The 21993-nt window shown below is 37.4% G+C and overlaps 1 protein-coding gene across 1 annotated transcript in view; it reads left to right on the top strand.

Moving 5' to 3' along the window:
• PARD3B (par-3 family cell polarity regulator beta) overlaps positions 1-21993 on the top strand; it is a 1186757-nt gene that overhangs the window by 636364 nt on the left and 528400 nt on the right. Inside the window, exons 5-6 of the mRNA XM_055396969.2 lie at positions 11465-11553; positions 19677-19763. Coding sequence (XP_055252944.2) covers positions 11465-11553; positions 19677-19763 — 176 coding nt within the window. The remainder of the gene's footprint in view (positions 1-11464; positions 11554-19676; positions 19764-21993) is intronic.

Genomic DNA, 21993 nt, shown 5'->3' with positions numbered 1-21993 from the left:
AGTTATGCATTTAAAAAATTTTTTTTAATTATCTTCTCAAATCTAAGTCAGAATCCTGGAAAATCATAACAATGAACTCTTAATTCTGCTAGTTGTTAATGGTAAGGAGGAAAGGAAATAGCCAGGAAAAAAATCATAGAAGAAGATAAAGAGAATGAGGTATGGAGGGAGCATTTTAGTTTTATTTTAAGTAGATTTTCAGTTCAGTTCAGTCGCTCAGTCGTGTCCGACTCTTTGCGACCCCATGAATCACAACACACCAGGTCTCCCTGTCCATCACCAACTCCCGGAGTTCACTCAAACTCATGTCCATCGAGTCGGTGATGCCATCCAGCCATCTCATTCTCTGTTGTCCCCTTCTCCTCCCGCCCCCAATCCCTCCCAGCTGTTTGCCCATCTATTTCCCATGAAGTGATGGGACCAGATGCCATGATCTTCATTTTCTGAATGCTGAGCTTCAAGCCAACCTTTTCACTCTCCTCTTTCATTTTCATCAAGAAGCTTTTTAGTTCCTCTTCACTTTCTGCTATAAGGGTGGTGTCATCTGCATATCTGAGGTTATTGATATTTCTCCCGGCAATCTTGATTCCAGCTTATGCTTCTTCCAGCCCTCATGATGTACTCTGCATATAAGTTAAATAAGCAGGGTGACGATATACAATCTTGACCTACTCCTTTTGCTATTTGGAACCAGTCTGTTGTTCCATGTCCGGTTCTATCTGTTGCTTCCTGACCTGCATACAGGTTTCTCAAGAGGCATGTCATATATATTTCCCCCAAAAGTTATTCAGAATCAGTATGTGAAGAAAGTACGTAATGTCTCCTTGAGGGCTGCTTCTCAAGGGAAGCTTTCCAAATAAATTTTTTCAAATGAATAATCACCCCTTATTTTATCTGTTGGAATATTTTTTATTTTTCTTCAGCAAGGACTACGTGGTGTCCCTTTACTAAGTTCTGGGACATTTTGTACCTGGAATAGACCTTAGAAATCTTCTTATCTTTATTTTACAGATAATAAAGGAGAGGGCCAGGAGATTGGGTGACATCACAAGTCAAAACTATGAGAGAACTTCTGTTGGAACCTATTTCTCCTTTGTTTCAGAGCAAAGCTTAATTTTACTATAATACATAATTTGGTCTGTCTTACTATTATTAAAGCAGTTAAAACCAGGCAGTATCTCTTGAACACAAGCCAGACGAGGAGAAGGTGTGACTAACTCTGAGTGTGTGGAGAGTCAATGGGAATGCACCCTTGCAGTGCATCATCTCATGTATCACAACTGCACGAGACTGTCAGCTGGAATATTGTTGACTTCCAGTGTGTTGTATTCACCCAGGCTTCCCAGGTGGTACTAGTGGTAAACTGCCTGCCAATGCAGGAGACGGAGGAGACTCAGGTTCCATCCCTGGGTCGGGAAGATGCCCTTAAGGCAGGCGTGGCAAGCCCCTCCAGTATTCTTGCATGGAGAATCCCATGGACAGAAGAGACTGATGGGCTAAGTCCATGGGGTCACAAAGAGTTGGACACTACTGAAGCGACTTAGCACATCATTGTGTTGTATAAAATCCAGAATTGTTTAAACTCAGTCTAGTGTTTACCCTGGGAGAAGGCAATGGCAAGCCACTCCAGTACTCTTGCCTAGAAAATCCCATGGATGAAGGAGCCTGGTGGGCTGCAGTCCGTGGGGTCGCTAAGGGTCGGACACGACTGAGCAACTTCACTTTCACTTTTCAGTTTCACACATTGGAGAAGGAAATGGCAACCCACTCCAGTGTTCTTGTCTGGAGAATCCCAGGGAAGGGGGAGCCTGGTGCGCTTCCGTCTATGGGGTCACACAGAGTCGGACACGACTGAAGTGACTTAGCAGCAGCAGCAGCAGCAGTGTTTACCCTATAAGCATTAAGGTAACTCCTGTTGCTTAGCAGTGAGTGTATGTATATATGTGTGTGCACACGGACCTCAGAAGCCAAAGCTTTGAGATTAGTTAGTAGATTGATCTACTTTGTGTTCTCAAAAAATAACTTTATCTTAAAATGCAGTTAGTAGAGCTTATCTCTAGATTAATGAAATACTTGACAGTTTTTCACACAAATCCTTTTTTTAAGCTTCATAATATTGTTTGCTCACAACATTTGTCTGAAATCAGCAGCTAAGAGACATCACAAGGTAAATATGTTTAGCATGCTTGCCTACAAACTTCAATCTTAGAACATGTGAGTTCTAAATATTCTTGGTTCTTTTTTTGACCCTTAGTTTCACTTTGAACAAGACATTAAGTTTTTCCCCTTCAATATGCCCATGTATAGAATTGGATAGGAATGCCTACAAATTATTTAGGGTTGCCGTGAATATGCTTCTGGTTATACAGAAAATGTTGTGAGATCTTTGAAAGATGGGTGAAGTATATCCAAGACGTTATTAGAGTTTTTGTTTAAGTCATTGAAAGAAAAAAGGAAAAAAAAAAAATACTAAGAGCAGCATTCATTAAGTCAACAACTATTTACCATGGTACACAGAAAGAACACAAATTAAGAATCAAGAATCTTGGATTCTGCCTCTACCCTTAGCACAGTTAAGTTGAAATGCTTGCTACTTCACCCTTCTTGGTCTGTTTCTTAGCTATAAAATGAGTGGACTAGACTAGCCTGTCAGCACCATTCTTTCCAGGGCTTTCTTAATGTTGTCTAGGATTTCTGAAGATCTGCACTGCTTACTATAAGGCAGTGCCAATTTCTATTAATATGCATATATATGGATATACAATCTAATATACATTGTATATAATATTTGCATTTGTTTTACATATAGAATATATAAACATATGTATTATTTATATGAAAAATTGCAGGTATATTAAATTGCTATAACTGAAATATTTTGGGGTGGGAACTATGAAGCCAGCTGAGATATTTCCCATGACAAGGCATTGCCTAAGGCATGAAGAAAATGGATTAGGTCAAGCTTCAGTAACAGTATTTGACTACCAAAATGCATGTTCATCTCATATGTGTGCGTATCAAATACAATTTGTTTTTACTCTAGCACAGATATTCTTGTTCTAAAAAGTCAAAACAAATATTCTGAAATTATGCCCAGAATTTTAATTTTAAAATTTACATGATGTTTATGTATGAGCACCAGGCACGTAACCTGGCATTCAAATCTTCTCTGTATAATTTTTCTATTACTCTCTAAAATTCATGTGCAATTTCAAACGAAACTTGCAGTTGGCTTTTCAGAATACAAATCTTGTTATAAAACACACCTGAGCTTTGGAAACATAACTGCAGTTAAAATTTTGTGGGCAAATGGTTTCATATGTGGCTTAAATACATGGTAGAGGGGCTAAAATCAAGGCCATATATTTTCACCTGTAAGTCAAAGGAAGCCATCTATAGATTATGAGACATCTATTTCAGTTCTCATCTGTGAGATGAAAAGCTGAGCTATAAGGCTGTTTTTAATATTGTTTTATAGCTATGGTTGACTAGGGAGAAGCGATGAGAACGTGGGTAACATTTTCTTCCAAAAAGTTTTATCAAGAGTGTTAAGTTTATTTGGAGATGTATTTCTTAATGAGGCTACATCATGAATACACTTTCTTGAACGAAATCAGTGATTTATGCCCACCATGAACTGCAAAAGGATAGCCTGGTGCCAACACCAGGATCACCCTGGAGAGAGGAGTGTCCCGCCTGGAACATGGCCCCTTCCACACAGCCCGTGAGCACTCACCATCATGAGCACTGGTGCTAACTAAATGTAAACACCTTTACTTTCCAGCTGCTTCTAATTGGTTTGGGAATATTTATGTAAGTGTTGATTTTAAAGTTAAAAATAGCACCGTAATGTTTAAATCCAGTTCATTCTGGCTGTCAGAAATGCTCCTGTGATCCTGAAAGTGTTGCTAAAAATGTTCGCTTTTTAAAAATTGTAGTAATTAAACTTGTCTGTTGTGAGAGCCACATATGATACGTTCCCTGCTCTGATAATCAAAGAGGTAAAGGACACACTTCTTAAAGGTCTTTGCCTGGCTGGCAAGACAGAACCTCCTGCTAAACTGTATTAGGGAGCAAAGGAGTGTAATGTGAACAAAAGAAAGAGATCTGGTAAATTTCAACATAGCTTTATTCCCTTATAATGCCACTGATCATATCTATTTTAGCATTAAAAATAAATATTGTAATCATTTTACCAATAAGATTAAGTATAGAGCTTCGCAAACCATTGTGTTTTCTGGAGGCAAGTATGAGGATTTGAAGTCACATAATTAAAATTTCTCAAGCCTGAAGTTGAAGAAATGTAGTGGCTATTCAATACTCATTGCTTATTCCCTAGCTCTTCATCATCAGATTATTTTTGCCCCTTTATTTCCAAATTTAAAAGTCATGATTTTACAGATTTGTCTCAAAGTTATTCAAATAAGCAGTGAGGAAAAATATATATATATCATTTTAAATTTTAAATGTGTGATTTTGTGACTCTTCATTTCATTATTATTCATATTCATTATTATGTTATTTAGTGTAGGAAAAGTCTAAGTGCTCTTAAATCATAGCTTGTTATTCATTTGGTAAGTAAAAAAAAAAAATGACTTTATAGACCCTGTCAAGAAATCAGCTGCCTTTGTCTAAGTCTTGAAGCACTGCACTGCTGCAGTGTTGTTGAAGTCAGTTTGAAACTGGCTTTGTTTTCTTATAGGATACCCTAAGCATCTGTCAGCTGGCCCCATCTCTAGAGAATATGAAAAAATTCTTCTACTGCAATATGTAGAAATGATTTTGGCAAGTGACAAGCATTGCCTGTTAGTTGAGATGATAAACTATAATTACTACCTTCTTGATAGTTGTGGCCAGGCGGAGTTTTTGCTGCTACTTTTAAAATAGTAGAACTCTTGTCTTAGACATATGTCTGTGAATATTGTTCCTTAAGTCTGCAGTGATTGACGTGATTGCTATAAAACTGTAGTTGGTTCAGAATTACCCTTGAGCAGATTATCACATTGCAATTGGCCCAATATTGCTTTCAAATTGTAAGGGACATTTTCATATACTTGGAGCATTAAGTACTTTGTTGACGTAAATAAAAACTTTACTTACTATCTAAGTAAAACTAGAGAAAAGCCCTTTGAACCTCGCAGAATGTTGATTTGAACCAAAAAATATGTTATTTTCTTACCTTGGCATGGGATCAACAAGAAAATTGCAGTTGGAATAGGAGCAAAGAGTCAAAAATAGTTAAAACCATATTACAAACATCCCAGTTTTTGTCATTGACATTCTGAGGACATATGTTTATATAGAATTACAAAGCCAAAATGAATATTTATTTTAATAACTGCCACTGTTAACTGTTCATAGATTAGACTTCATTTTGTTAAGATGGTAATACTCTCTAAATTGAGCTACAGGTCCGGTGTGATCCTTATCAAAACCCAGTTGGCATTTTTGAAAAAAAAAACAAAAGGATGATGCTCAGATTCTAAAATTCATATGAAAAGACAAGACCCAGAATAGTCTAAACAAACATTTAAAAAAAAGAGAGCCAGAATTTAGTACAAAGCTACAACATGCAAGACTATGTAATACTGACATAGAATACAGATCAATGGGATAAAATTGAGAGTTCAGAAATCAACCATGCATTTTTGGTCAAATGAGTATTGATAAGGGCATTAATAAAGCTAATGCTCGCATAACTTAATATCTGCATGCTAAGAAGAAATTGTATCTCCTACCTCATACCGTGTACAAAAATTAACTCAAAATGGTAATAGACCTAAATGCAAGAGCTAACACTACAAAACTCTTAGGAAAAATACAGGAATAAATCTCTGTGACCTTAATTAGGCACTATTTCTTAGACACAACACCAAACACAAGTAACAGAAGAAAACGTAAATTACACTTCATTAAAATTCTAAACTTTTGTGCTTCAAAGGGGTCATCAAGAAAGTGAAGTCAGAGCCCATAGAATGGGAGAAATTTTGGATATCTGGCTTCGCTGGTGGGTCAGATGGTAAAGAATCAGACTGCAATGGCAGGAGACCCAGATTCCATCACTGGGTTGGGAAGGTCCCCTGGAGAAAGGAATAGCAACCCACTCCAATATTCTTGCCTGAAGAATTCCATGGACAGAGGAGCCTGGTGGGCTATAGTCCATGGGGTTGCAAAGAATCCGACACAACTGAGTGACTAATATTTCACTTTTGCTTTCTTTTCAAAGAATTTGTACACAGAATATGTAGAAAAATCTTACAATTCAACAATAAATAAATAATTAGGCATTTCCCCAAAGATACACAAATGTCTAACAGTCACGTGCAGAGATGCTCACCATCATTTATCATTAGGGAAATGAAAATCATTAGTTTTTAGGTATACACAAACAAAAACTTTAACCCCCACTATGATGGCTAATTTTTGTTTAAAGGAAAGTAACAAGTGTTGGCAAGGATTTGGAGAATTTGGAACCCTCAGATATTACTGATGGGAATCCAAAATTCTGCAGATATTTTAGAAATACTATAGTTGTCCTCAAAATGTTAAGCATTAGTTACTATCTGACCCAACAATTCCACTCCACAGTGTATACCTGAGAGAGATGAAGCATATCGGCATACACAAGAACTTCTCATTCTTAGCATTATTTCAGAGTTGAACACTATTTCAAGTGGTCACAGCAACATAATTCATAATCATAGGCAAGTGTGGAAACAACTGAAATCAATTCAGTTCAGTCGCTCAGTTGTGTCTGACTCTTTGCCACCCCATAGACTGCAGCACGCCAAGCTTCCCTGTCCGTCACCAACTCCGAGAGCTTGCTCAAACTCATGTCCATCCAGTTGGTGATGCCGTCCAACCATCTCATCTTCTGTCGTCCCCTGCTTCTTCTGCCTTCAATCTTTCCCAGCATCAGCATCTTTTCCAATGAGTCAGTTCTTTGCATCAGGTGGCCAAAGTATTGGAGCTTCAGCTTCAGCCTCAGTCCTTCCAATGAACATTCAGGACTGATTTCCTTTAGGATGGACTGATTGGATCTCCTTGCAGTCCAAGGGACTCTTCAGAGTCTTCTCCAACACCACAGTTCAAAAGCATCAGTTCTTCGGTACTCAACTTTCTTTGTAGTCCAACTCTCACATCCATACATGACCACTGGAAAAAACCATAGCCTTGACTAGATGGACCTTGTGTTTACATCTCCTCAAATTACATCAGCAGCTATGGTCATAAATCCATAGCTTTGACTATATGGACCTTTGTTGGCAAAGTAATATCTCTACTTTTTAATATGCTGTCTAGGTTGGTCATAGCTTTTCTTCTATGGAGCAAGCATCTTTTAATTTCATGGCTGTAATCACCATTTACAGTGATTTTGGAACCCCCAAAACTAAAGTCTGTCACTGTTTTTATTGTTTGCTCATCTATTTGCTCTGAAGTGATGGGACTGGATACCATGATCTTAGTTTTGTGAATGCTGAGTTTTAAGCTAGCTTTTACACTCTCCTTCCTCACCGTCATCAAGAGTCTCTTTAGTTCTTCTTTGCTTTCTGCCATAAGGGTGGTTTCATCTGCATATCTGAAGTTATTGCTATTTCTCCCAGCAATCTTGATTCCAGCTGGTGCTTTATCCAGCCCAGAATTTTGCATGATTTACTCTGTTAAATAAGCAGGGTGACAATATAGAGACTTGAGGTACTCCTTTCCCAATGTGGAACCAATCTGTTGTTCCATGTCCAGTTCTAGCTGTTGCTTCTTGACCTGCATACAGATTTCTCAGGAGGTCGGTCAGGTGGTCTGGTATTCCCATCTCTGTATGAATTTTCCACAGTTTGTTGTGATCCACACAGTCAGAGGCTTTGGTGGAGTAAATAAAGCATATGTTTTTCTGGAACTGTCTTGCTTTTTTGAGGTTTTTGGCAATGTGATCTCTGGTTTCTCTGCCTTTTCTAAATCCACCTTGAACATCTGAAAGTTCATGGTTCGCATACTGTTGAAGACTGGCTTGGAGAATTTTGAGCATTGCTTTGATAGCATGAGAGATGAGTGTAACTCAAATGCCCATCAAGTAATGAATGAGTAGACAGAATGTGCTACATACATACAGTGGAATATCACTTAACCAAAAAAGGGGATAAAATATTGATACATGCCACAACATGGGAGGGTCTTAAGGACATCATGCTAAATGAGAGAAGCCACATATCTTATGATTCTGTTTATAAAAAATTGTTCAGAACTTGTAAATCCTTAGTGACAGACAGTAGCTTAATGATTGCAGTGGGCTCTGGTAAGTAGGAAGGATGTGCTGTTCTGGCTAATGAGTATGAGGTTATTTTGTGGAATTTTTAAAATTAATCTAAAATTAGATATTGGCAATGGTTGAAAAACTCTGAGTAAGTTTAAAGGGACTGAATTATACTATTTTCAAAGGGTGAATTTAATGTTATGTGCATCATATCTTAATAATGCTTTTAAAAAGAAAAAATAAGTGAAAGTATTAGTCACTTAGTCATTTCTGACTCTTTGTGACCCCATGTATTATAACCTACCAGGCCCCTTGACTGCCCGTGGGATTCTCCAGGCAAGAATACTGGAGTGGGTTGCCATTTCCTTCTCCAGGGGATCTTCCCAACCTAGGGATCCAACCCTGGTCTCCCACACGGCAGGCAGATTCTTTATCTTGGTTCTTAAAACTCCAGTCAAGCCTTTGCTGCTGCTGCTGCTGCTGCTAAGCCACTTCAGTCGTGTCCAACTCTGTGCGACCCCATAGATGGCAGCCTGCCAGGCTCCCCTGTCCCTGGGATTTTCCAGGCAAGAACACTGGAGTAGGTTGCCATTTCCTTCTCCAATGCATGAAAGTGAAAAGTGAAAGTGAAGTTGCTCAGTCGTGTCCGACTCTTTGCGACCCCATGAACTGCACCCTACCAGGCTCCTCTGCCCATGGGATTTTCCAAACAAGAGTACTGGAGTGGGGTGCCATTGCCTTCTCCAAGTCAAGCCTTTAGATGACTGTAATTGCAGCCCTGCTGACACCTGAATTCAACCTCAATAAGAGATTCTACCCCAGAACCGCCCAGCCAAGTCAATTCTAAGTCTCTCACAGACACTATGGGAGATACACAGATAACACCACCCTTTTGGCAGAAAGCGAAGAAGAACTAAAGAGCCTCTTGACGAAAGTAAAAGAAGAGAGTGAAAAGGTAAGCTTAAAACTCAGCATTCAGAAAACTAAGATCATGGCATCCAGAACCATCACTTCATGGCCAATAGATGGGGGAATAATGGAAACAGTGAGAGATTTTATTTTTTTAGGCTCCAAAATCACTGCATTCATGGTGAATACAGCCATGAAATTAAAAGACACTTACTCCTTGGAAGAAAAGCTATGACAAACCTAGACAGTATATTAAAAAGCAGAGACATTACTTTGCCAACAAAGGTTTGTCTAGTCAAAGCTGTGGTTTTTCCAGTAGTCATGTGTTGATGTGAGAGTTGGGCCATAAAGAAAGCTGAGCGCTGAAGAATTAATGCTTTTGAACTATGGTGTTGAAGTCCCTTGGACTGCAAGGAGATCCAACCAGTCAATTGAAGGAAATAAAGGAATTAAAGGAAATTAAAGGAAAGTCAATGAAAGGAAATCAGTCCTGAATATTCATTGGAAGGACTGATGCTGAAGCTAAAACTCCAGTACTTTGGCCAGCTGATGTGACGAACTGACTCATTGGAAAAGACCCTGATAATGGGAAAGATTGAAGGTGGGAGATGGGGACGACAGAGAATGAGATGGTTGGATGGCATCACTAACTCAATGGATATGAGTTAGAATCAGCTCTGGGAGTTGGTGATAGATAGGGAAGCCTGGCATGCTGCAGTCCATGGAGTCGCAATGAGTCAGACTTGACTGAGCGACTGAACTGTAGTGAACTGAATTTTGAACTTATTACAGATCATTAGGAAACTAATACAATGTAATTCAGCTTATTTATTCATTAATATTCACTAAATGAATCCTGTGTGTTGTGTGCTTAATATAGAGAGGACTAAATACAGCCTTCCCCTTTATAGAGCCCCCTCTTGTGATAGATGAGAAAGTTAATGATTTTGACATAAATGCAGTCATCAAATGTTTTGATATGGGCTCTATCAAATGATGACATGATATATTTTATTAAATTGTCTACTCAAGTGTTTTGTAACCTCCCCAATCCAATGTCGTTTCGATGTAAACATATATCAAACACTTCATAATAAGGTGAAGGTTTGAAAACTTTTGAAACCATTCATCTTTTAAGATTTGGTGCCTTCAACTAAAATGTGTCCTTTAAATTTTTGGATTTTTTAATGAAGAAGAGAAAGCAAATAAATGTTTAAAAAGTTAGTGCAGATCAAGTCCTTCACAAAACTCTCAACCCCTAAGTTTGAGATGTTGGTTTTCAACCTAAAAATGAAATACATTTTAAAGAATTCAATTCACAGTGACACACTGCTTGATTTGTGCCTCCATGTCTTGTTTTCTTCCAAATGTTAACCTTATTCCTTTATGTCCAACCTTTTAACTCATCTATTGTGTTTTTTGATTGAATTTGCATCTTTAGACCCATGAACGCTCCATGTGGTTATTCACTGAAACTCAGGTCCTTAACATGTGCTATCTATGCCTGGGATTCTGAAGAGTGGTGTGTCTGCAAAATTACTCTGTTAGAGTTCAGTTCCAAAGCCTAACAGAGAACGAATGTCTTACTTAAATGAAACTCTAAAGTGTGCTGGCTTTCTCGAATCTATTCTCTCCTCTATGTAACATCCAATTCAATTTTGCCACCGTCCTGGAGTGCAGGACCTCTCTCACCCTCTTCCTTCTCTGTAGTAGATGACTGTTTACCATTTTAGAAGTTAAATGGTTAATTGTAGTTTCTCTGTGCTGAAGATCATCCTCAGAATGATAGTCTTAACACAAGTGAGAACTCCATATTTCTCATCCTACACTTTTCCTGCTACACTTTTGATAGAAGTGATCTTGCCAGGCAAATTTTTTTCATGGATTTTGCTTTCTTTATATTTTGTGTCACTGAGGGGGCTGCAAACAAGTACAGTACATTAAAACTAATACATCAGCCCCTGTCAGTGGCACCTTCCCTTTGGTACCCCTTTTCCTTGCTGATTTAAAACAGTCAGTCCCCAGTGCTTATGGTTGAGTAGCAGGAAGCTAAATGATGTATCCCAAAGCTCTTAACATACTGCCTTGTGTAAATGGTCCATGTGAGTATTTCAGAAACCAAACGGAAGAGAAAAGAACATTGAAAACACTGAAAAGATTAACACCTTTTTCCAGCCTTCAAAGAAATTGTAGTGCACTGTATATATCCAGAATAAAACCATTTATTCTCTCCCGTAGAGACTTTTTATTCAAATTTTCAATTCTATGTGCATAGTATCCACATGCTTGTGGTTTGTTTCACTACAGAATTCCACAGAGGAATTAGCAGATGGAGAAGTTATGAATGGTATGCAGACAGAACTACTGACATCACCGAAAACTATGGATGCATTGAGGTATTCTATTTATCGGAATAAGAATATTTTATTTCAATTTAATGTTTTTTTAATTTATGGTGGTTTTTATTTTATAGAAAAGATCAAGATAAGAATACCTGAGTGAAACCTAATTCTAAAATTAATTGCTAAATTACTTTTCTTTTTTTACATGAGAAATTCCTGACAAACATGTACAAATGAGCCTCAGTCCTTCCAACTTTTTTCTGCAACCTAGATTTCTTGTTTTTTCTTCTCTTTGAGCTACAGCTTAAAGTGAACGTTTCAAAGTTCATTGTGGTGTGGTGTTCTACTTTGACATTAGCTCTTTGAATACTACTTTGCACTGTATTTTAACAATCTTGCAATATTTACTCTATGTATATAAAATGAACCTAGCCTATCAACCCAGATTTTTATGTTTTTAATGTAAGTAATTTTTATACAAAGTCAGTTGTTCTCGTGATTATGGGCACTTGCTTTGCTCTGTGATAATTTTCAGTTCGTTCCTGGCTGCTGCCTGGGTTCAAATTCCAGCTCTGCAGCTTATTCTAGGAGATTAGGCAAGTTGCTCATCAATCTTTGCCTTAGTTTCTGTTATGTAAAATGGAAATAATACTACAACCTTGCTTCAGAGTTCTCTGTTAACTAAACTGTTACCTAAAGACAAAGTTAGTTAATAGATATAAAGTGCTGTGAACAGTGCCTGAGGCAGTCAGCGCTGTTGCTGTTGTTACCAATTTCAACATCATCATTATCTCTATTTTCATCATTGTCATCATTTTTAAGGTTGCTTCAAAACTTGCATGAATAATTTCGTGTCTAATAGATTGTTGGCTCTAACACTGGAAAGTGATGCTTCTGAGATTGGTGGTCAATTCATTCATTCATTAAGTCAACATACTTCTTTCATTCAGTCCAGTCAGTTATAAATGCCAAGCATCTTACCTGGAATTAACGTAAGAAAAAAAAAAAAGTGTGATCATCATTTATCCCACTGCTTTACTGTGTAGATTTTCCTCAAGCTTATAATTTATGGCCATATGACAGTTACTCTTTATTTAGATTGTGTTTCTTTGATTAATGAGTTGCGCAATATTAAAAACTTGATGCAGAAAATCTCTAGGGCCCTGTCTTTTTAGAAGCTTGATAAGTTTATTTTTGGAGGTAGGCATAATGAATGCAATACTCTTATTCTGTTTGCCTTTAATTTCATTTTTCTTTACATGTTAGCTTTTTGGAAACTTTGCTAAAGTCCCTACTAAGTATTTATGCTGCTGCTGCTGCTGCTAAGTCACTTCAGTTGTGTCCGACTCTGTGCGACCCTATAGACGGAAGCCCACCAGGCTCCCCCGTCCCTGGGATTCTCCCAGCAAGAACACTGGAGTGGGTTGCCATTTCTTTCTCCAATTTGTGAAAGTGAAAAGTGGAAGTGAACTCGCTTAGTAGCGACCCCCCGGACTGCAGCCTACCAGGCTCCTCCATCCATGGGATTTTCTAGGCAAGAGTACTGGAGTTGCTTGCCAGTGCCTTCTCCGCTAAGTATTTATAGAATGAACAATTGTTTGGTTTATGACTGCATGAACAAATTAGCTAAGCTTTCTCTAGATACAAGGGATTCAGAGGAATGGAGTATAGAATTCTTAAAATATAATATTTAATTAAAATATGTATTTGATTATCCCAACAGACTTTTCGCATGAGTTTTATTGTCACGTGTAGCAGGCTAAGGAATTGCAGTTCAGAGCAGTTAACTTCTAGACACCCAATCTACACCCATCACTCTTGTCTCCAAATCCTTTGACTCTAGTGTTACATGTTGTGTGTGCCTTTTCTGATTGCTGGGTGTTTTATTTCACTTTGCCTAACCAAGGCTAGGAAACTTCATGTTGTGAGCACCAGTGTAGGAAAAGTCATCTGAAATTAGTTTCAGGCCAAGTTCAGAAAGTAGAGTAAGTGCAAACTCCATTAAAGACTCTTGCCTGGAGGGAGGATGAGAAGAAATGTGAAACTAAGGGTGGGGTCAGGAAGCAGGGGGTGGCAGGTGACTGCAGCAGGAAGCCTAGAGATTAAATTCTAGGGAAGAATTGTTTATGTGTAAGTAGGGCAAACCACTAGACCATTCAGATATGACCTAAATCAAATTCCTTATGATTATACAGCGGAAGTAAGAAATAGATTTAAGGGACTAGATTTGATAGAGTGCCTGATGAACTCTGGATGGAGGTTTGTGACATTGTACAGGAGACAGGGACCAAGACCATCCCCATGGAAAAGAAATGCAAAAAAGCAAAATGGCTGTCAGAGGAGGCCTTACAAATAACTGTGAAAAGAAGAGAAGTGAAAAGCAAAGGAGAAAAGGAAAGATATAAGCATCTGAATGCAGAGTTCCAAAGAATAGCTAGGAGAGATAAGAAAGACTTCCTCGGTGATCAATGCAAAGAAATAGAGGAAAACAACATAATAGGAAAAACCAAGAGATCTTTTCAAGAGAATTGGAGATATCAAGGGAAAATTTCATGTAAAGATGGGCTCGATAAAGGACAGAAATGGTATGGACCTAACAGAAGCAGAAGATATTAAGAAGAGGTGGCAAGAATACACAGAAGAACTGTACACAAGAGATCTTCACGATGAAGATAATCACGATGGCGTGATCACTCACCTGGAACCAGATATCTTGGAATGTGAAGTCAAGTGGGCCTTAGAGAGCATCACTACGAACAAAGCTAGTGGAGGTGATGTAATTCCAGTTGAGCTATTTCAAATCCTGAAAGATGATGCTGTGAAAGTGCTGCACTCAATATGCCAGCAAATTGGGAAAACTCAGCAGTGGTCACAGGACTGGAAAAGGTCAGTCTTCATTCCAATCCCAAAGAAAGGGAATGCCAAAGAATGCTCAAACTACCGCACATTTGCACTCATCTCACACGCTAGTAAAGACATGCTCAAAATTCTCCAAGCCAGGCTTCAGCAATATGTGAACTGTGAACTCCCAGATGTTCAAGCAGATTTAGAAAAGGCAGAGGAACCAGAGATCAAATTGCCAACATCCGCTGGATCATGGAGAAAGCAAGAGAGTTCCAGAAAAACATCTATTTCTGCTTCATTGACTATGCCAAAGCCTTTGACTGTGTGGATCACAATAAACTGTGGAAAATTCTGAAAAAGATGGGAATACCAGACCACCTGACCTGCCTCTTGAGAAACCTGTATGTAGGTCAGGAAGCAACAGTTAGAACTGTACATGGAACAACAGACTGGTTCCAAATAGGAAAAGGAGTATGTCAAGGCTGTATATTGTCACCCTGCTTATTTAACTTCTATGCAAAGTACATCATGAGGAACGCTGGGCTGGAAGAAGCACAAGCTGGAATCAAGATTGCCGGGAGAAATATCAATAACCTCAGATATGCAGATGACGCCACCCTTATGGCAGAAAGTGAAGAGGAACTCAAAGGCCTCTTGATGAAAGTGAAAGAGGAGAGTGAAAAGGTTGGCTTGAAGATCAACATTCAGAAAACTAAGATCATGGCATCTGGTCCCATCACTTCATGGGAAATAGATGGGGAAACAGTGGAGACAGTGTCAAACTTTATTTTTTTGGGGCTCCAAAATCACTGCAGATGCTGATTGCAGCCATGAAATTAAAAGACGCTTACTCCTTGGAAGGAAAGTTATGACCAACCTAGATAGCATATTAAAAAGCAGAGACATTACTTTGCCCACCAAGGTCTGTCTAGTCAAGGCTATGGTTTTTCCCGTGGTCATGTATGGATGTGAGAGTTGGACTGTGAAGAAAGCTGATCGCCGAAGAATTGATGCTTCTGAACTGTGGTGCTGGAGAAGACTGTTGAGAGTCCCTTGTACTGCAAGGAGAGACAACCAGTCCATTCTAAAGGAGATCAATCCTGGGTGTTCATTGGAAGGACTGATGCTAAAGCTGAAACTGCAGTACTTTGGTCACCTCATGCGACGAGTTGACTCACTGGAAAAGACTCTGATGCTAGGAGGGATTGTGGGTGGGAGGAGACGGGGACGACAGAGAATGAGATGGCTGGATGGCATCACCGACTCGATGGACATGAGTTTGAGTGAACTCCGGGAGTTGGTGATGGACAGGGAGGCCTGGCGTGCTGTGATTCATGGAGTCGCAAAGAGTCGGACACGACTGAGAGACTGAACTGAACTGATGATGTTTTTGCCTAATGTTCTCTCTTTGTTTCTTTAATGCCAACAACTCTATTAGGAACTTAATTCCCTCATTGTTCAAATGAGGAAACATACTTTGGTACTTAGTTTAAATGATTTACTCAGACACCTGCCTCAAAGCCACCAACAGGATGCACTTTCTCTTTAATTTCATAAGTTAATATTTCCTTCCAAAACAAAGCATCTCCCTCTTCCTGCCCTCAGTTCTGTCTCTTCCTTACTTTAAACTAGTGGCCGATCACTGGATTGACTAATCTTAAAGACACTGTGCATTTGTCTTCTGTGGAGAAGTCAGATTTACAGCCATCCATCTGCAGCCCGTTGTATTCTCTTTCTCAGGTCAGGCTTCATGCCTTTCTTCTGGAAAACCAAGTGAAGCACTTTCCATCTAATTTTTGCCATAGCCATTCACAACAGGCTCATTTCAAGTCACTGATTCTGTACTTAAGTGAAAGTGAAACTTGCTCAGTCATGTTGGACTCTTTGTGACCCCATGGACTGTCCATTGAATTCTCCAGGCCAGAATACTGGAGTGGGTAGCCTTTTTGTTCTCCGGGGCATCTTCCCAACCCAGGGATTGAACCCAGGTCTCCTGCATTGCAGGCGGATTCTTTACTATCTGAGCTATCAGGGAAGCCTTAGGTAGTCACTGGTACCAGTAACTAATTAAATCAATTTTGTCAGTCAGACCTTAGAACATGTAACTTGCTTAACACTATTCAACCTAACGCTTGATAACTATCTGCATTTGTGTTGGTAGATCTTAGAAAGTTGCATAGAGTTAGCTATTTTGAGTTTAGTGAAAGTTTCCAACATTTCTTTTTGTAAAAGTCCTGCCGATCTCTTTTCTTTCCACTGCTCAAATAGCCTTCTCACCTCATTCTCTACATTTTCCATTTTCAGTCCACCTCCAAACCATAAGTAAATGTGTATACACATTTACACTCACTGGTCTTTGAGCTCTATTCTGCTTTAACAAATAACTTTAATAGCATATTTTCACATCTTAGTAAAATCTCATTTTATGAGATGTGTATTCAGGTAACTGCGTCTAGCCCTCCTTGCTTTGTTTATCTTCCATGAGGGTCTTTATACAGAGATTTCCATAGAACACCACTGAGTATAAATAACTCTGAGTGGTTTTACTTTTCCCCTTTTAAAATAAATTTAAAACATAGATTTCTCTATGATGTTTCCTTTTTCATATGGCTTTCCTTACCATCTTGAAACAAATAATGGATAGCAATTTATAAAGATCTGGTAAAACATAGTCTGTAAAATTTGTAATGGTTATCTATAGCACTAATAGATCGAATTCTCTAACTGTCTACATATTACAATCAACAAAACTGAGTCTTTTATGCTCCTTTCTTGGGGATAGTAATATTTTTGTGATAGTAGTTTAGCATATTAGTCAAATATTATGCCAGCCAAAATAATTGTGACTGTCACATATAAAGAGAGCATAAATGTTTATTCTGAAATACTGAAAAAGAGACTCTTACAAAGTTGAAATGAACCTTAATACTGCATCCCAAAAAAAGAGTTTTAGTGTTTTGAAATAAGATTGATTACTTTAACAAATTAGAGGATTTACTTTTAAGTGAATGTAAAAATACAAGATTGATGATTACTAAAGAGTTCAGTTCAGTTCAGTTCATTTCAGTCGCTCAGTCGTGTCCGACTCTCCGCGACCCCGTGAATCACAGCACGCCAGGCCTCCCTGTCCATCACCAACTCCTGGAGTTCACTCAAACTCATGTCCATCGAGTCAGTGATGCCATCCAGCCATCTCATTCTCTGTCGTCCCCTTCTCCTCCTGCCCCCAATCCCTCCCAGGGAGGCCTGGGGTGCTGTGATTCATGGGGTCGCAAATAGTCGGGCACGACTGAGCGACTGAACTGAACTGAATGGAAAGAGTAGGTATCAGTCTGATACATAGAATTTATTATGTCTTACAGGAGAAGTTATAAGTGGGATAAAGAAATACTTGCAAACTAGAAAAAAAGAATCCATAAAGTCATCCTAATTTTTTAAGCTGAAATCTTATTGTCTAGACATTTATATTCCAAAACCCTCTGTATAAAACATATGACTGCTATCTGTCAGCATGTGGATATTTAATGCATTTATTAAGAAAGATATGTGTTATGCTCTGAGTACAAAACTGTAAAAATATATTATAAAAGGTAGAGATAATAAAGTTTCAATGGTTAAACAAGGTTTTAGTCTGTTTTTAAAAGTCTTTGCAACATTTTTAGTAACCCTAGAATGTGAATGCTTTGGGTTTCGTTGTCCTCACATACCTAAAAATGGACTATAAATCTGTTATTATATCAAAGTTGTTCCTTTATGGTCCATTGAAAGATACAGAGCCTTCTCTTCCCACCAGACATTTTATATTCAGGACCTGTAATGCATGCCTACATATATTCAATAGTATTTCATATGCATATATTCGTATAGTGTCTATGCTCACACAGGAAGTGTAGAGAAGAATATATTTTATTCCATGATACTAGCACTGTAAGATTTATTTTTTTCTAACTTTTATTCTAGGGTTCTGTTATAACCTGCTTGACTGAACAAATTTTAAATATATCAGCAATATCTGAGCAAAACTCATTTGAAATTTATTATCAATTTTGAAATTCCATCATATTCCATAAATGTTGAAAGCTAACAGGCTCTTTTTTGCAGTTCTTAATGATAATAGGTTTGCAATGAAAACACATTAAAAATAAGCCTAATCCACTGATGAGAATATATTTAATGTATTTATTTTAGATTGCTGATCATTTAGGGAGTACTTCATGCAGAGTGAATTCATCAGGCACTTTGTGTTCTTAATGCTGTTCTCAACTTTCCGTCTAGGAGCCAAAATTTCCCCGTTTTCAATTTGGAGCAGAAAAGTATTTGTAGCAGCTGTAGCTCTTAATTTGACATCTAGTTTCAGGTCATTTTCATGTAAATAGGAAACAATAGAGTCCTGCTTACAATTTCCATAATGGGGATGTTTGCTTCAACTTTATCATTTTCCTCTGGCAATTTTATTTTCTCTCTGGGATTAAAGGAGCCAATAATTGTTCACGGTTATTATTTTTCATCTTTATAAACACTTGTTAGTTCCACTTTCTATTACTCCAAAGCTCACAACGCCTTGTATATTTCAGTCATATACACTATCCATTAATGTTTCTAGCTCATCCTTTCCTTAATCTGGAGTAGGTTAGGCAGGTCAGGCTTTCTATTTCTTTCTGTAATACATTTTCTCCAAGCTTTGCAACTTCTTTTTATATGTCTAAAAAAAAAAATAGGTGAAAATTTGGAATTTTTCTAATGAATACAACTTATGCCTTATTGAAAGGCTAGTTCAAGTTTTGATTTATAATGCTTTGAACATGCCAATATGTATTACCAACTGTGGGTTCACAGTTGTTTAAAATGTAATTTTGTGCTTTTGCTAATAAATACATATTTTATTTCATTTTTCCTCTGTTCTGTAGGAAAGCCATACTTTATATTTAGGCATAGATATGCTTGATTCCATGTATTTTATCCTGTATACAGTAATTTTCAAGTGTGTCTCAATAGGGAGAAATTTCATTTTTGCGTACATCTTTTTAAATATGTTGATTTATGCAGATTGAGTTAAGTAGGAAGTTATTTTTGTAGGTAGTCATTTCCATTTGTTCCTCTTCTAGGAGAAAAAATAAGAAATCAGATAGCCTTTTAAACATTTTATTTCCTGGATCTTCTGAACATTCCAGCAAATCATGTACTCCTTTGATTTCATCTCTGCTGTTAAATTTACAGTAGTCGTTAAAATCCGAAGTTTTTTTGGTTTTCTTTTTAATATGCCACATCTGTTGTTTTGTTTTTGTTTTAGCAAAGACTCATTTGTACTCTCTTTTTCTTTTTTTCTGTCCCAGTGATATGACAAGAACGGTGGAGATTTCCGGGGAAGGAGGCCCCTTGGGAATACATGTAGTGCCTTTCTTTTCATCTCTGAGTGGAAGGTAAGATGTTTTTCTTATATCAGAAGCTCATGCTAATGAAAAACTTCACTTGAGCTCATTTTCCCAAACATTTTTTAAAAGAGGATTAAGTGTATGTCTCTGTTATTTAGATGGACACCTCAGTACATGCTTCTATTGGCCACTTATTTGTTAGAAACAAAATAATATCACTTACTTCTAAGATACAATGGAAAAGAAATCATGTTGTCTGTATTTACAATTAAGTAAGAAGTACTTTCTTAAAGTATTCTTATCAGTAACACATATAAACAGAAATTGTGGAAAGACTTTAACATGTGGTTAGATAAATATAGCAACTGAAATTTTTAATGTTCAAAAATGCACTTAAAAGAAATATAATAATTCCAAATTGATATTTCTTGGTCTTCTTCATGTTTATTTAACCTCTAATAATAAATATTTTAATATTCTAAGTATATATCAGAAATTCAATATATTCTGATTTAGCTAAGTAGCAAAATGTCTTTATTCTGTTTATTTTATTCTAAAATATAATGTAATTAATCAAAAATAATTTGACACATCCTTTTGAAATTTTAAAGACAAATTTATAGATTCATGCTAGTAAGTGGTAATATTATTGTGTCACCATTTCTTGAAATTCATGTCTACTTAACTGGGTGTATGGAGAAGGAAATGGCAACCCACTCCAGTATTCTTGCCTGAAGAATTCCATGGACAGAGGAGCCTGGCAGACTACAGTCCATGGGGTCGCAAATAGTCAGACACGACTGAATGACTATCACTCACTCCTCACTGACTGGATTTAAAACTTGTTTTACTGATGGGGATTAAAATGTGTGCCTGAGAGTTAATGTTAGTACCATTTTAACAACCTTATGAAACTAGAATTAGATATTATATTATTTTTCAAGAGGATGGCTACCTTGAGGACTAGATTGATACTGACAAAGGCTGTCAGAAACGTAAAGAAAATCAGTTTCTCCCTGTTTGACATGATTTAAATTATTTTGTTAAATTTATTTTCTTAAATGTATCATTAAAATGGCAAAGTACCTGATTTTAGTTTAGGTCATCAAAGACCAGAAAAGTCAGTTGATTTTCCTCAAGGTCATACAAAATCCAAATCTCCTGACTTGTCCTCACTCCATTGTTCTTTTTAGAACAAAACTTTCCCCAAAGGTTATATAGTGTTAATATCCTGGTTCTGAATATTTATTCAATTTGGTCTGCCATATAGTGGCAAGAGCAGATTTAGTCATGATATTTTGGTTGGCATCATTTTCAGCAGGTAGCCATCTGCTACCTGTAATTGCAAAGTCATCACCTTTTTAAGCAAATAACATCTGATGCCAAGCTCTTGCTGGAATAAATGTCCCCTAAAAAGAAATGAACTGAAAAGCTAGTGGCTCTTATTATCTCATTTCCTGTGTGTGTTAATAAGCGTGTTTATAAATGTTATGGGTTATGGCACAGGACAAGCTGAGGTTGTTTTTGATAGACAGAGCAAGTATTTACCCAGTTGTCACAAGAAATTCTAATGGCTTTTGGCAGAAGTGTACTGATAGAGCTTTGTGAAATACCAGCATGGCTAAATTACTAGGCCCTTTAGCTTAATGAAGCTGGAATAGAACACAAGATCATCCCAGTTTTCAAACCATGAAGAAATATACAACATGACAGTCACCCTACTTCAATTTCAGTCGTTCGGAAAACAAGTTGACCCTCTAGACTAGAAATCACCTTCTCTCACTTCAAATGAGGAAAACACACTACAGTTTATTGATTTGCTCCCTGCTCTTCCTGGTTCTGATTTCTAGCATAAGCCTTGTAGAACAGGAAGAAGAATATTGGACTTGGACTTGAAACAATTGGATTTGAATCTCAGTGTTCTCTTTTGTATAACCTTGAGCAAGTCCCCTAAACTTGCCTCTTGTGAATACCTACTTCACATCAAGATTGTGGGGATTAAATGGCATTAAAAATATGAACACTTCTTGTAAAACACATAACCTATGAATGTGTAAATTATTAGGATTATTACTGTTTTGTCTAAAACAGAAAAGCCTGGTTCAGAAATGAACTTTTATAAGTTCATGGTCAACTTTTCAGTACTTTGTGAAATGATTGTATAATATTTTTTTTTTTGCTATCCACTAGTATTACAGAAAGGAAATTTAATTAAAATACATAAAAAAAATAATATGGAAGTGGAGACATGAGCCAATAAAAGTTAAGAAGTAATGAG

Source organism: Moschus berezovskii, chromosome 2 (genome assembly GCF_049115385.1).
Source record: "Moschus berezovskii isolate FMDL1 chromosome 2, NW_MosBer_1.0, whole genome shotgun sequence".
NCBI lineage: Eukaryota > Metazoa > Chordata > Mammalia > Artiodactyla > Moschidae > Moschus > Moschus berezovskii.
Note: the sequence above shows the minus strand (reverse complement) of the source record. Positions and strands in the feature narration are given on the sequence as shown.